The sequence below is a fragment of the Athene cunicularia genome (genome assembly GCF_003259725.1).
Source record: "Athene cunicularia isolate RWA chromosome 3 unlocalized genomic scaffold, athCun1 chr3_part1, whole genome shotgun sequence".
NCBI classification, from domain to species: domain Eukaryota; kingdom Metazoa; phylum Chordata; class Aves; order Strigiformes; family Strigidae; genus Athene; species Athene cunicularia.
In genome coordinates, this window is record NW_020799097.1 from 78,210,613 (window position 1) to 78,227,701 (window position 17,089).

A 17,089-nucleotide genomic window follows, 5' to 3' on the forward strand; every position below is an offset into this window, starting at 1 on the left:
GAAATAAGCAGCCTGACTGTCCACAGCCCAGATGTGGGACCAGTGACAAAAGCAAAGCTGAAAGAAAAAGCAGAGCAGAAAACAGAGCAGAAATAGTTTTCCTCAGTATAAGCAAGGTTTCAGGTATCTACTACTTCATACTCGGACAATTCTAGTGTTACCAAACTCCAGTAACAGAGGGATGAAAGATCACTGGGACTGCTGGCAATACAGGGGGACACATTTCAAACGGTATTAAGAGCCTTTGCTGTGTGAGGCAGTGAACGAAAATACTGGAATTCTGTAACACCTGAAACATATGACATTAAATAACATTTTATCAATGCTTATATCTGTCAAGTGCAGTTTCTAGTGATTTTGGTTTTATTAACTGAGGTAAACTTAATAATTGAGAATTTTTCTGTTATAGTCCCATTATTGTTCTTTCTTCTCAGAAATACTACATAAGAATTTAAGGCAGTGCCTAGTATAGACTAATAGGTCCGTTGGAAGTTGGGTGTTTTAAAGTATAATGCTTTGAAAAGGCTGAAATAAATTTGAGGCTATAAAAAAAAATGTATGATATTAAAATGTAAAGCAAGAGATGTTAACTCCAGTTGATGAGTCATGCCTGTTAATCTGTAGCATAAACTCAAATTTGTAGTTAAGGACAGTTTTCTGAAACTTGACTAGGCTGGTTTCTGTGTTATGAGGGGCAGTAACACCTCTCTGTTAAAAGTGGTTTGCTTTTTAATAGGATTTAACCATAATTAACTGTTTTTTGCTGGTTGTTCAAAATAGTTCCACCTCAGGTTGGTCAACTATTGTTTGCTTAGTCTCAGCATTCCACAGAAATGCTGCTTTAAGCTTGTCTTTCAGTGAATCACATGTTTGTACAATAACAGATTTGTTTGTTAAATGAACTTAATGACAGAAATAAATGAACTTAATGACAGAAATAAATCTGTATTCAGGGTGAGTCACTTTGTGGTCCATCCAGAACCATCATTCTCTCTCTCTAAATTGTCCGATCATAACCAAAAGGAATATTTTCACAGGAAAGTACAGCTCTAAGATGTGCGTCAGTATGATCCCAGTTTTTGTGTCACTGACTGCTCGTTCCTGTTTAAGTAAATTAGCAAATCCCATGAGAAATCCCATAGCCCTTTCTTGTTTCAGCGTTTCTATTGGTTTTGATATTTATCAATTCCTTTGACTACATGTGAGCAAGCGATGGTGATTTGGACTTATATCATTTTATACTGCTGTAGTAAAGATGACGATGGATTATCTTCCAAATGTCAGTCACATACTTTCTTTTTTTTTTTTTTTTTTTTTATTTGCAAGTTCATCCGCTAGTCTCTCTTGTATGCTAGCTTTTCTCGCAGTTGCTTGCCTTTTTGTCCTTCCTGCTCTTAAATCCCTCAGTTACACTAGGTTGGTGGAAATTGTTTAAATGTACAACCCAAATTCTCCAGTGAGGTTTGGCTAACCAACAAGCTATTCAAGTGGTTTTGTCTCCCGAGTATGTCTTCATCCTCTGCTTTTCCAGGTTGCTTGAATATCCTTGAACCCATAATTTACCCTAATCTCCTCTAAGGCTTTGAAATAATAAAATACTTAAATAAAACTCTTTGGATAAATGCCCTTTAAAATATAGCTTTATCTGTGAACTATCATGCTCTCGAGGGAGCAGATTCTGTTCCTCAGACGATTAAGGGGATTTTCTGTCCACTGTGTCACTGTGGTTTGTCCACTGTGATCAGGCATACCCATCTTAACTCCTGCAACAACTCAAAACAGAAAACATGAGGAAAGTCTGGGAGAAAAATGGGACAGAGGCTAGACTGTTGCTGTATGTGATTTTTTTTCCTGGTGTCTGGGTTCAATTCCCTGATCTACCACATGATTTTCTGTGGGTCATGAAGCCTTCCTGTGCTTTTGAAAAATAATTCTCTGCTCAACAGGGATGTTGCTGAGGATAAATTAAGGGTGGCAAAGTGCCTAGCCATTACAGAGGGGTAGTCTTATACACACAGAAAGGCTGTACTCAAATCCTTTCTTTATAAAATAGGAAGAGAGGGATCACTTGATTTGCCACTGCCAAATCCACAGGGGAAGACTGAGGCAGAGCAGAGGACTGGATCTAGATTTTCTTCCAGAGGCCCTGTGTAGTCCATTTTTCCTTGAAAAGTCCTTTTCACAGTCTTAGCTAGGTCTAAACCATGAAACTTCCATATGCCTCCCAGGCAAGAAAGGGAGGCTTTGAAGACGCCACTGGGACTCCCCTTCTTCCAGCTCGTCAGGGCACCTTGGCGGGCCCTGGACACTGGCATAATTTGGTCAGCATCATGGGATCCTGTCTTTACTGTTGCTCATTTTGCAGGTAAAGGGAGATGACTTTAATTTTCCTCACTTCCCATTCATCTCAGCTAATTATTAATTTCTGTCAGCAAGAAAGATCTACAAAATAGCACCAAAATGGGGGGAAAAGAAACATCTCTTCTCCACTTTGAAGCTCTATAGCTAAATTCCAGGAAGAAAGATTTGGGGTTTGTGTGTAATTTGTGAGTAATTTGCAAGTAATTTGCTTCTGATGCTAATTGTTATTAAAAATGAAAAATTGCTCTAAAACGTTGGGAAAAGGAAGCTTTCCTTTTTATGTTACTGTACCACTAAAATATAAAAATTCTGGTCAAAATCCAACCAAATGACTATTATTTTAAAGCAATACCTTTGAGATTGTCTTTCCATTTTCAGGCATACTCTTCAGAAGTACATCTGTATTTCTTCATGTTAAGTGACAGGAAATGCAAATAGACCACAGTTTAAGTATGAAGATTAAGGAGATTTATGACTCTATACATTTTTTTTCTGTAATAAAATGCAGGGAAGCTATATGTAGCAAATGTTTTCCGAATTTTTTAACTAGTGCTACTCTTTCTTGCTCAAATACTACATTTGTCCTATTTTTTTTCTTGAAATTGACCTTCTAGTAGTCTCAGTTTCTGATCTGAAGTTCAAAATTTTCTGTACCCAAGGTTTATGATGATGAAGTAACACCAGTGAAACTAGTGCTTCAGCAGGATGAAAACCTTTCCTCAGGTGCCTCTTAATACTCAGGAGAATTATTATCTCCTGGTAGCTATATGCCTTGCTTAATTTTGTGCTTATTCAGAAACATCAAAAGGATAGAGAAATTAATCCTAGGCCTTACTGAATCCACCTCCTCCCTAGTCCCTGCTTTTCAGGAGCTCAGAAGGCAAAGCACTGTCTTTGGTTTTGTCTGTTTTTTTGTCTGACATGCAGTGGCATCAGAACTGATTATTATTTTGGCAGCGTGTTTCAGGCTGAGCAGCTCCTGCTTTTCACAGTGCCAAAGATGATGCCAAACTCATGAGCCTTGCCTGCAGTCTTGGGGGTGGAGGGGTGAACAATTAGACCTGGTTCAATGTTGCTTCATGGCAGGACTAGGAGGAGCATTTGTTGAAATTCATAATGGGAACAACCTAAAATGCTTCTGTCAGCCTATACCCACTCACTGTCTTCTGGAGGAGATGAGATGGAATTTCTGAGAAAGGGAGAATATGTGGTGCAATGAGTGGAACTGACAGGATTTGAATAGCAGGGGCCTTGCAGGGCTTTCCATTTTGAGAGGAGGACATGAACTGCCCTGTGCTTCTCCAGAAAAAAGTACTGTAACCCACAGGTGACCCACACTGATGCAAGGACATTTCTGCCATCACCATTATTGCTCTGCAGACTCCAAACCACTGTTTTCAGCTTCATAATGATCGAAGGAGATTCTGAGATTTCTTAATTGTGATAGTGGACTTAGTGTATATTACAGAAATGTTGTAATCACTACCATTTCAAAGGAGCAGCTGAATAACCCCAGATATGATGAATCAGCGAGTATTTAAACAGGCTAAAAAAGGCAGAGCTTTCTTTTCAGTTTTGCGTAATATTTGCATGTCTTCCCTGGGGAAGGGGATCAGAGAGCAGTTTTCTCATGAGAATAGCATTCCTACAGCATTAATTTATTTTTTCTAGTTTTTGAGAGTGGACCAAGACAAAGACAGAGAATGCAGCCTGGACTGTGCAGGTTCCCCTCAGAAATCACTCTGTGCATCTGACGGAAGAACTTTTCTGTCCCGGTGTGAATTTCAGCGAGCAAAATGCAAAGACCCTCAGCTGGAAATAGCCTACCGGGGCAACTGTAAAGGTGAGCAAATAAAAATTTCTATTGACCATAATGAAAAATAATAGACTTTAAATTATATTTGAAAATGTCTTAGTATTGCAAACTGATAGTGCTCTACTTGAAGGGTTTTCTAAAAGCAAGTAAGATGGAATTGGTACTGTTAATTCTATAACAATATGTTACATAAATTAATCTTTATCCATCAGCAGAAATATGACCCTCCACCCATTTACACTATAATAAGTCAATGTTAAGCAAATTGCAAGGCTAGGTCTTTGTTCTGAAGGACCATATCACTGGCAGGCTCAGAGTAACTCAAGATTATCTCCTGAGGTTTCTTGTCTAATGCAGCTTGGTATTTTGAGTTAGAGATGGTCAAATTCAGTCTTGTGTTTCCTAACTGCAATAATTTTAGTGGGGAGGGGGGGCGGGGGGGAGGGAGGGGGACGGACAAGAGGGGAAAAAAAAAGGGTTATAATGTTTAGAGCCCTCACAGGCCATTCTTACCTACATCGTCCACTCTTCTGATCTCTGTTTAGAGAAACTGAGTGGCATGCAAAGCCTAGCACTTCAGTTCCAATACTTATATTCACAGCCAAATCTTTTCACTTTTAGAGTAGCCTGGTGCTAGAGAATGCAGTTCCTTACTGAAGTGTAGGGTGATTCCCAACACAATGATCTTTCTAAAGTGTAAGAATAGCAGTGGTCATAAAGATTTACTTTCCCTTTCTCTCTGTCCAGAAGAGGGGGGAGGGAGGGGGGAAGAAAGCCCCGGGGACCACACCGATTCAACCTCTAGGAGGCAATTTTCCACATCATCTCTCTCCATTAGCTCCAGCAAACCTCTGAAGCATCAAGACTGCTTCAAAGAGATATTCTGTCTCATCTTCTGCCTAGATGAAATACTATGCTCGTTCTTCACCCCCTTCATAATGAGCCATTGTATTAGCTGATGGATCTATTTACTTTTGTGAACAAGGATAATGTAATGAAGCTACCTGAGCCAAAGCTTTTGTTACACTCATGAACAACAGAGGGAATTATTGTTCACTTTATATTTGTTCATTTTATACATGAGACCATTATATAGTTTTATGGAAATTAGTTTTGAGTGTTTTTCTTTATTGTTTTTATTTCTTACCATATTGACAATGTTATCTGCAAGAAATTTTTTCCATAAAGATGTGTTGAATTGCCCTACTAAAGGTGTCATCAGCAATGCTGACAAATTCTTCTGCAGTTAGTAACTACAACTTGGAGAAGTGCTCTTCTGCTATTTATTAATGAATAAATAGTGTGTCAGTACAATTGTAGACTTGGAATTAGACACTTTAGGCAGCTTAAGTATTGCTAATAGTAAACATACATCGTGCCCTCATCAATCAGATGTTTTTAATCTTTCAATTAAATGAATGCAAACATCAATTTAATGTTTAAATATTTTTTCCTTTGATTAACAATAGACATATGATTGCTAATAATATACTTGGTCATTATCAGCAAAAGACCAATGCACTTAATTTTACATTTTCATAGTACTTCTCATTCAGTCAAATCAGTCTTAAATGTTAAAGTGACCAGTTTCTTTATTCCTACCCATGGCTGCAATCATCAGAAATATTTTAAGCTGTAAAAACAAGTTTTAGAGAAGAAAAAGATGATTTGTTGGCCTACCTGCAGTTTCAGTTTTAGCACTGCTAGAGCTACTTTTGATAGTCCCATCAAACATTCTTCTGAAAGAGCTAAGGAAGTCCTCAGATTAATACCTCTTTTGAACTGGTTGCTTTTGAGTGGTGAACTTTGTTGTTGCAGGTGATGCTTGACCAGAGAGAAGAGGGTTGTTTTAGTAGGGCTAACCAAAAGGTGATTGTTCCATTTCAGGGCACATTTCAAGGTTTCAGAACATGGAATGAAAGCAAATCCTTTGGAAGTGTTCATCTATCCCCCCAAAAAACAGATACCCCATCCCTACCCCCCATTTAAACATTAGTTTTGAAGCAAGTTTTGAGGTTGCTAATGTGGGAAAAAGGGAGAGAAACATGCATGTTTGTATGTGGAAGTTATGAAGGGAGAAAAGAGATAATTTGTGGTATAGGATTCACAACTTTTCATCTGTGTCTGGTATTGATCCATCATTGATTGGAAAAGACTTAGGTGTGTGTCTGTCTCCTCCTGTGTTCTTCTCAGGTAAAAATCCCTGTTTACCTCACAGATACCTTGCCTGAAAATTAAATACTTTCAGATACCATTTTAATTAGTTGAAAATATGGTGAGCAGCTTTTTGTTCAGTTGTCTGTTCACTAGAAATTTGAACACCTTGACAGTTTATGTCTACAACCTTTTGGAATAACTTTGAGTCCATCTTTTCTTGTCTATATATTCAGAACTGTGATTTGTTTTACATCTATAAGGGAGCTTGAACCACTGCCACAATGATGGCTGCTTTCTCTGTGTCTTTTTCTCTGAGAAAGCCAAATTTAGATTGACTATTTTTTCTCCTCTTCACCTATTCTCAACATTTATCTCATCTGTTTGGGTTTGATCACTTAAATAGCAAAATTACAAAGGGATAGTTTGCTTTAAATATGTTTTCTTTCCTTTCTTGATTCGAGTTTCATTCACAGAAACAGTGCTCAGCCCAGGTATTTTTTTAGCATTGCAAAGGAAACCATTTTTAGATCCTGGATCTTGAAACTGAAAGACAGAAAACTGGCAGAATTTAAACCATTTGCTTTTCTTGCACTCCTGTCCTTCTAGTTCTTGATGGCTGCAGCAGAGATCAAAACATCTTAAACAAATCTGAAAATGAATGAACATTGAACCTTCCCCTCCGCTCCGAAAAACAACTAATCTTTGACAAAATAAGCATCAAAATAGATTGTTCTAATAGTGAGTTTTTCTGAAGACATTACAAAGTTTTATAGTAGGTTTTTTTTTTTTTTTTTTGCAGTCCACTACCAGGCAGTGCTGGAATCCATTGCTAAGCTTGGAAATGCTGTAAGAAGCTACAATCTCATAAAATTTCCAGCCTGCTTTTGCAGTTTGAAAGGTCTCAAATAATCTGTGTACACTGTAAATGGACATCCACATTTTTGGATACTTTTTCAAACAAAATCTAAACTCTGAAGTTCTGGAGATTTTCCGCTTGCTTGATGCAGATGTTTACTGTGCAACAGGATTATAAATCTAATAAATAAAAGTATGTTGACAGTTGAGAAATATTATTTGTGTTTGGGAGCCTGTTAAAATATCACCTGTGGTGGGGACCCACTCTATGCACACACAAATGTGTCATAGTTCATCTGGCCTAGCACAGAGAACGAAAGAAAACATACAAGAAGTGGAAAAAGCACTATGATTGCTTTTAAACTGGTCAGAAAGACACAGAGGCTTTGTCTATGCTAATTGATTAAGCAGTGCCAGGACACAGTATGGCTGCCTACACAGGTGAGCTGGCAGAGTGCTCTCTGTTCCATTTTGAGCATGGGCCAGGTAGCGCTTTCCCGAGGACTGTATCCACATGGCCCAGGGGTTAGACGGGCCAGGGACTGTTCCCAGCAGGCAGCATGCACAGAGCAACAGTCTTATAGGGGGTTAATGCTGTTCAATCTGAGAACTGAGTCTTAACTACTCTTACAGGACTTCCCTGACACATGTAAGGGTAGATTTATTCCTATGACTAATACAAACTCAGGCAGAAGTCCTTTAGCGCTCAGCCTTATTCCTTCCACTACAGCTGGTGAGAGTGGGACAGGAGAGCTCGGGATGTCACACAGGAAGGCTTTGTAACTTACTGAACTGAGCCTTTGATACTCCTTGTTACTGCAGGCAAAAAGTACAAGTTGAAGTTTCTTAGTCCTGAAAAAAGACCAATCATGCAGAAGTACCATGTTTACAGAAAAAATAATAGTTAAAAAAAGCTTTATTCTAAAAAAGATAAAAGCCCATTTAATTTGTATCTCTGAATGATGCAGTTGCACATTATGAGTAGGAATTGTTACCGAGCACTACAGTCTCCCGTAGGGACAGTAGCTACAGTTTTACATTTAATGGAGATTTTACATGATTCGGAACACAGTATAGGTTACACCAAAAAGCTGTGCTTGTAGAAAACTGAAGTGCACAAGACATCAGCTAAAAGGGTCTTCCCCTTATGTAATGGGAGATGCATTGCTAAGTAAGGATCTCCTTCTTTATCTTACAAATAAGCCTAATGTAAGCCTAAATGTCTGTCACAAATCATGATAGATGAAACTATCTGAAACAAATTTTTTTTTTTTTTTTTTTTTATTAAAGGAGCATCTAGTATATCCAATAAGAAGAGGTCTGTGTTTTTTTTTTTCTTTGTTAACTGTTCAAAATTAATCTAAAATTGTCATATTACTGTAGAATGACAGTGCAAAGAAAATTCCAGTTTTTTATTGTCACGAAAATTTTACATTATAAATTAAAAAAAAAAAAAAAAAAGAGAGAATGCTTCAAGTAATTTCTGCAGACTCCTATCAGTTTCACCTATGCTAAAATCTGTCAGGCTTGCTACCCTATTTATTTTCCACTATTGAATAGGTTTTTTCCCATGAACTTTGAAAATGTGAACTCATATTTTCCTTCATAAGTTTTCAAATAATTTAGGCTTTTTAAGCAGTTTTCTCTGACGGTAAATAGTGTGTATTAACTTTGAAACCTAAAATTATGATGCTGGGTGGAGGCGAGTGGGATTGAAGGTTTTTTCAGTGAAACTGCCTTTTTTTTTGACATGACAACAAGCTTTAGTCCTATCTAGGTTAGTGGAAGATTTTCTAAGGGATTAATGGAGTTTTTCAGAGTTCAGAAACTTTGAATAACACCATTCCCATTGGACAGCTTTTCATCTTCCACCTTGGCAACTTCAGGTCTCAAGTGTAGAAAGTCTTGTTCAAAGTGAGAAATAACCTGTAACAGGAGTGTCTAGTGGAGGTATCACAGTTTTTCTCTCTAAAGGACCATCAAACGAACAGTGACTACTGGCCAGCAGCAGATCAATCAGTTTTACTAATGGTGTAAGGGTGAATTGGAACAGGCAGCATTGTGGTTCACTGGGATAGTTTGAACTTTAATTAAGCATTTAAGCTTTTTATATGAATGTTTGCCGAGATTTAGGCAGCTTGTCAGGAGGAAGCTGAAGAGCATGTGCAATGTTGTGACTGAATTTTGGATGTCTGTGCTACTGGAAGTGTTTCAGCTGAACTACAAAGCCTCTATATCCCATGGAGATGTCACTTTTAGCTAAGAGGAGTTCATTACTTGATTTAATTAGAGTTTGCCCTGAAAGTGGTCTGCAAGCAGTGCAGGATAATGCACTCAGAAATACTTTTGCTTTTTCTTCTTTTTCTCTTGTTCCTTAAATAACCTTAAGAATACTTGTTCCCTTTCTCATTTTGTTTTTAAGTGAATGTACCAGGCCCATAACTGGGGCATTGGAGACTAATATTCCAAATGTATTGAGCAAATGACTCAGTAAAAATATTTGGTATTCTGACATTGTGATGAACAAAAAACAAATTCACAAGTACAGTCCTGCGAGTGTACCTCTGCCCTAACATAGTGTTCTTGAAATGGTGAGGTGTTTGGATATCATGGCTTCTCTACCAATACTTCACTAAAATAAGACTTCTCTAATGAGGGCTGGAGGTTTGATACAATTTGTTGATCGCTATCAAATTTAAACTGACAACTTGCATCACTTTTCCTTATTTCACTCTCATCACATGGCAGCAACCTGGGTTTACAGGCAATTGTTAAACTGGACTTGGGACACATCTCTGAGCAGTCCATACTCAAAATGGTAATGCAAGGAGCTTTATACAGAGTGATATTTAATTCATGAGTGGCTTGGCATTTAGTCTGGCTGGCACTCAGAGTATGTATTCAGTGTTTGCAGAGGTGGCCCCAGCAGGACCTTGCTGCTTCATGAGCACACCAAGGAGAGCCGTCACACAAGTAGTGTCATTGTTATTCTATAACTACGTAGATCCCCTTTCTCCATTGGAAACCCTAGATAGCTCATGTTTAGCTTAATTCATTTATGGTATCTTAAAGAGCCTGGCTGTTTAAAAATGCCATACTTTTATGGGCTATCATAGACATAACAAAAGGTAGTATCTTCGTTCTCACAATTCATATAAAGAACTGAAGCACATCAAAATATGAATGGAATTTCCCATAAAGAGGTAATTTACTATTTTCTGTTTACTTTCCTTAAAGAGAGAAACACTCAGCATTTTTTTCATTAAAATGGGGCTTTCAGCAGTAGTGATCAGTTTCACTCATTTGAGGTATTAGTACAGGGAGTTAATGAATGAATTAAGGACGTGCTTAAATAATTTGAAATTATATGAATTAAGGTACATTTATTTCCTTGGATAAACGTGCTGATAGGATTGTCCCTTTCTGAAGAGAAAGGAGACATCACTGGGCAGTAGCTCTTTTGGGCTCGTAAATTAATCTTGGTCCCATAATTCATGAATCTAAGCAGCCTTTGGGGAAATGTTACTGTTGGCTCCTAGCTGAAGAACTGGGTTGTAAATGCTGGATATGGTTTCTGAGTGCATACCTTATCCTGTCTTCCCATGCAGACTGTCCTCAGTGGGCTGGGTGTGAGCTGGATGTGCACTCACAGTGCCTGAGCACATCTCTTACATCGGAGTGTGGGCAGGGACGTTGGTTTGCTGGGTCCACCTGATGCTGTGGGGGCAGCCCTGTGAGCTGCCTGTGGGAGGCAGGATGTGCTCCCAAGATGCTTAGTTTGGAGAGAGAATGATGTAGTGAGTAGGTTTGGTTCTTTTCTGAAATGAAATGAGTGAAAGTGAGACCAGATCAAGGTGTCAGTCTACAGAATAATCTTGAACACACACTGAGAGTTTGCACAGTCTGCAGATTGAAAGCAGAACAGTTTTCACCTGTCTTCACCTCTCCCTTTGTTCCTGTGCCTTTTCTTTTTTTCTCATCTTTTACGAGGAAAAAAAAAAAAAAAAAAGAGGAATGCAGGGTTTTTCTATTATTTGGGAAAAAATTGTATTAAAATGAGAGTATCTTGAGAAGGGGTATCAGTTTGGGTTTTTCTGAAAATGAACCTTCTGGGAAAAAATTGATTATAGGGCAAATTTTCATCTTAAAATACTTTTAGCTAGGAGCTGTCTCCTCCCTTTTCAGACATATTTTCTCACTGTAGACATCATGTTTAATTGGTAGGATGTCTGCAACTTTCCAAACTGTAATGCTGGCAAGCCTGATACACTCTTCAGCCCCAACCTCATTTTTTTTTGAGTCTTCATTTATGTTATGTGTCAAGCTGTTATGTATCAAGCTATTGTAATAAAAGTGTTAAATTTGAAAAACAAATTATTCGACATCTTGGTGAACAAAAGGTTACGTTCAGAAATTATAATTTATGTAATCTTTGAAATCAAGAGGAGTTATCTTCTGATTATACTTTCTAGTAGGTATTTAATGGAGGTGGTTAAATTTTTAAGTACATTTGGAATATTTCTTGTTGAAAATCCTTTGCTCTTTTAAATGTGTCTACTGGTACGTGGAACACAGGACAAATAACACTGAAATAGTATCCACAATTTGGTGGAGGTGGAATTAATCTCTTTTTAAAATACTCATTTTTTCTTGATATTTATCCAAGCAGAATTTGTCAAAGACAGACTGCACAGAAACAAGGCACAAAAAAGGTATCTTTTTAGAATCAAATGTACACTAGTGCAATTGTATGAAAGTAATCTTTTTTTAATTTTGTGAGTTTTCTTTTCATTGCTGCTCATGTATTTTCAATTTAAGTTTCAAGTTTGATATAGAAGGAACATCTTAAAGCAAGTGAAGTACTAAAGCACTAGTACTGCAGTGAAGATGAGGAAACACAAATAGTTTCAAGCCTTTTCAGAATTCTAAATTGGCCCATATTAGACTTCTCCAAACTCTTTACCATATCTCTGTTCTTCTCAGAAAACCTAGTCTGGCCTTTGGTATGTAAAAAATAAGAAATCTGTAGCTTTAGTTTTTCTTACAAGTAATTGATTCAGTTCTAGTCAGACTGCATCTCTCCAGATGTGACTGTTAGCAAATCGAGAGAAAGATTGTTGTGCCAAGAAGCAGTCCAGCACAACATTCCTTATTTTATCTTAAAGCTTAGCTATCTAAATTGCTGGGTGGTTGCAAAATGTGAAAAGAAAAAAAAAAAAAAAAAGAAAACAACAAAGAAACCCCACACTGCCTGCCTCTTAGATGCCAATAGAGGAGAATTTAGGTTAAGACTGCTCTGCTGTGTTGTTTGAATCCAGAATGCAGCAATAAAAATAAATAGTGAGAGAGTTGGCCAGCCCTTGTCACGAAGCACCAAGTCTTTATTTTATGGCTGTGTTGGACTAAATGTCTGTGCTGACATCCTTTCCAACCCAAGAGGCTAATAATCTCTACATCTTTGAAACTGAAACTTTGAGCACGTATAGCTTGCTATGTGTTTCCTATCATTTGAGGCTACAGCTATTTATATGCTTTTTTTGGTAGACATAATCAGTTCTTTGCAATATATGTTGATCTAGGCCAAATATGACAGAAAATGTTGATGTTATGAGTAGTTTATGCCATATAAACCAAAGGGTGTTTTGTGCTCTGAATAAAACATTTTTGTGCTAAATTAACTACAAATTAAGACCTTTTGAATTAGAGCACTGCCAGTTAGCAAAAGGGTATGGCAGTAGGAAAGAAACACAGAAGTAGAAAAAAAATTCTGGTTCTGTTTAAGGACAATTTAGTGAAGTGCTCAGGTGGATAGGTAACTTTAAACAGCTTGTTGTACTGTGTATTTCTAAATATAAGGACGAGTAAGCATATATAGGTATTCTGGCATAATGGAGGGGCAATAAGGGAAACCTACAGAGAAACAGTGAGAGGTGTTTGGATTCTGTGTGTCTATATAGGTCTGCTTGTTCTAAATTTATTAGAACACCCTTATTTTATCTTTAGTCACATCTATGTGACTTTAGAAAAGCTTTCTCTTTAGCGTAAGAACAGCTAAGTATCTGTGGAAAGCCCTCAAGGGAACTTTTTCTTCAAACGATTAAGTTTAACCACTTTATAAGTAGTTTTAACAAAGTGGTAAATGTTTCTGATCTGTTCAGCGGGATATTCCATCTATAAAAATAACTAAATAATCTGTGAAGTGTATTTTATGCATATATACATAACAAGCCCATGTCACACACAGTAATCTCTCTGAAAACAAGCAAAGTCTGCTCAGTGTATTGGGACCGGGAAAGGTACTTTTATTCTTACTGAAATATAGCAAACCAAGAAATACCAGATGAACTAAATCAAAATCTTTACAGGAGATTTATCTTTTCTTTTGGCAAGCTGTTTACTTTTCCATGAGAGAATCTGGGTTAGATCTCCCTGTGGAGCCCCAAAGTTGCTGTAAATTCAATTGCATTAAATGTCACTTTAGAGATGGTGTTTACACCCTTGATGAGTTTGTGTCATTGTTTTAAAGATAAACTTCTACTTTACGGTAATAAACTTCTCTCTGTGTGATATATTATTCAAGGATTAGCAGCAGAGTTGAAGTTGATGGATAGTTTCTTCCTGAAGCTCAGTGATTTTGGTGCTGTACTGGTGGAAATAAGGTATAAAATGAGATTAGTTCCAAGTGCTGTTTGTGAGGCCAATTCTGTCTCCAGAATTTCCTTGGGTACTGCACTTTCCTATTAACTTCAGTGCTATTGCAGGAAGAAGTCCTGTGCTCCCAGGTGTCATGTGTGACAGAATCTGGTTCTGAATCTTGCAGCAGTGTACTGGTACTACTTCACTTCATAGGTGAAAGTCTTCCTTGTTGCGTATAGAAGTTTAGTGCAGGATTAAGATGGCTTTATATTCCACCAGTGCCTTCCAGACACTAGTCTCATCTGGAAGCCAGAGTTGTCACCAGGGCAATTCAAAAAGACATGCCCCAAAAGCTACAACACTGTGTTCTCCTCAATTCGGTGTATTTCTGTCCACTGCCATGCATCCATTTTTGTCTTCAGGTATTTTATTAAGACGTATTTGTCTTAAACCTCTAGCTCCCTTTGCAATCCTGGTGCTAAGTCACAGTGGTACAGTCAAACACTGGTCAACATACTGTGCTAAAATGTGTTGAGCATTTTACCAATCCAGTTTGACAAATACAGTCCAAGCGAGCAAATTTAAGTAAGCTCATGCATCTTCATGCTCAGTTTCTATGCCAGGAGAATTTTTTTCCCAGCAAGCTACTAGGATGTAAAAGCTCATCTACCTGGAGTTGAGAGGATAAAGTCTTGCTGAGTCATTGACAAAATTCAAAATTACAGCTGGGCATATATATCTGCAAAATTACGTTTTTAATTTGTATAGGTAAATAAGGCCTCATTTCAGCCAGCCTTTTAGAAGCCTTAGAACCAAACAAACTTTTCACCAGGTCATATATCAGATTCCAGTTTGAGCCTGATGGCTCCCTTATTAATACTTAAGCTAGGGAGAGAAATAAACTATAGTGAAATTTTAGTCAGAAATCAGTAACAGTTTCAAGCCCCTTATTTTTCTGCTAGGTGATTCCAAAATTTTAAACAAAAACAGATTAAAAATAAATAAGTTTTTTTTTTCTTTAGAGCTAAATATCCAATATAACAAGAGGAAAACAAGGCTGACTTGTTCCTGTGATGCACAGTGTTGCACAGTGCTTTTCATCCTTCCAACACTTTGCAGACTTGGAGCCTCCTCTGCTCTCATGTTGCTTGTCACCAGTGTGACACTGTTCACCCCAAAATAGTTTGGCCTGCTTTGGTCGGGATCCATGATGGTCAAAATCAAAGCTGTGAGCTGATTAATCAGCACAGAGGTACCAGGCAAGTCCCACCACTCTTCATTCTCAGTCTTCGTTTCAAAATAAGTAGGGTCCATCCTGATCTGAATTATTTCTGTTCTAGATAAAGAGGAAAGTTGAATCTGTATGTGAGAGACTTCACTGGTATCCCCTTAGTTCCTATATATTACTCCTATAAACCTCCTTCTGGCAAGGCACTTAAACCTAAACTCATCCTCCTACTTTGATATTCATGTGAGTCATATTTATTAGTTACACTTGTGCAAGGTGCACAGAGGGGCCTGTAGACAAGTATTGTCTGGGTGTACTCACAGGAATTCGCACAGTGTCCCATATTTGGCTTCGCTGAGTAAATGTGAGCACTGACCTTGTGGAAGGTTCATTTTCTTGTGGATTAGGATCTTACCCATCACTGACTTTTGCCTGTTAGGAGCTTTAAGTTTTCCCTACATCTGTCTCTAATCTGATACCTCTTGTTTCAGCCTTTCTCCCAGTCATGGCAAGAATTAATCTTCTTGCCCTTTTTCAGATGTTATTTTACATATATGTCCAGCACTTAAATCTGTTGAATTCTTCTTTTCCTTTGGAAAATTTGTTTGAAATTGCACAGTAGATTTAGAAGGTATTGCGACCAAGACACAGAGGCAGATGCTCAGATGGTGTAATCTTACACATTTATTATAAAAAATATTATAACTTCTTTTGGCTTCAGCGATGTTTTATTTGGAAGGAATTCAGCTCTTCTGAATTAATAATCTAATATTCATTAATATTCTGAGGAAGAATGTTTTTATATGTCTTTTTATCTGGACCACCCTAATACATTTCTTCTATCAGGTTTGGAACATACCTCTGTGTCATAGTTATTCCCCTATGGTAATACCTTGGTGAAATAAAAAAAACAGAACTGGGAATAATATTTTGACTATACACAGTTTCAGATGCTTAACTCGATAAGAGATACTCCTCGTGAGTTTATTTTGGGTATACTGAACCACAGTAATGCCCAACAGCTTTAAAATGTTTCCATGGTTATATAATACAAAATAAGGCTTCGAACGTGAATTTTAAATTCCACTAAATTTGGTCATTGTTGATTTTAAAGCATATTAGATCATGCACAAATAGAAGGCCTTTAGAGCATTGGGTTGTTTAGGAACAAGTGGTGGACAGTTTTGGAGAACTTATCTTTCTCTTTGGCATGTTTTTGTGATAATTCAAATATTGGAGATAATTTACAACCCTACTGGTACTATACCAGAGACCTTATGTGATGGAATTTATATCACTTTTCCTTTTAGACATTTAAACCACATGTCATTCTAGAAAAACGAGGACAGAGGTCCAACAAAGGAGTGATTTATTTTCAGTTAAAACACTAGCTACATTAAAACCACATGTTATTAAGTACTGTATAACCAAACCATGCTCAGAAGAAGGCTTACGACACCAAAGCTTGCTAAAAATGTTTCTTTATTTTTTTGTTTCCCAAAAAACTTTGGGAGTGCATACATTAACAGACTTTACCTGAGCTGCACAGTAATTTGGCTATAAATTTCCTTTGATGAAACAATTTATTAAATTACCAGAGGACAAATTAATTCAGTTCCTTATTATTTTTCCTCATATTTCTGGATGGTTGAATATTTCTGTCCATTTTAGGTAAAATTGCATCTCTGTGTATATCCCTTCTGAGGAAAAAGCATTGAATAAAGTTGTTAAAAGACTGAAACGTAGTTTTTTCAAAGTGAAACAACTTGTATTTTGGGCATTTTGCCAACATGAACTCTCATATAATGCTCCTGTGAGAAGAGTAAACTAATGCACAGAAGTAGTGCACACAAATCCAAGACCAGAAGGAAAATCAATAAGAAAATTAGAATTAAGGGGTCCAGTTCTGTTTTCAGGATGCAGATGCTGAGGACCAATTTCTGTCCTCATTATGCTACACTTCCACACCAGACTGCCTAGGACTTGCAGGGAATTTTTTATGCTAATGTTGCCAGATGGGTTGTCTAACACTTGGT

General features: G+C 37.4%; 1 protein-coding gene across 1 annotated transcript in view; it reads left to right on the forward strand.

The window, feature by feature from the left end:
* Positions 1–2,204: 2,204 nt before the first annotated feature.
* The window catches only part of SMOC2 (SPARC related modular calcium binding 2), a 101,634-nt gene continuing 86,749 nt past the window's right edge, over positions 2,205–17,089 (forward strand). The window contains exons 1-2 of the mRNA XM_026844569.1: positions 2,205–2,321; positions 4,033–4,204. Coding sequence (XP_026700370.1) covers positions 2,205–2,321; positions 4,033–4,204 — 289 coding nt within the window. The remainder of the gene's footprint in view (positions 2,322–4,032; positions 4,205–17,089) is intronic.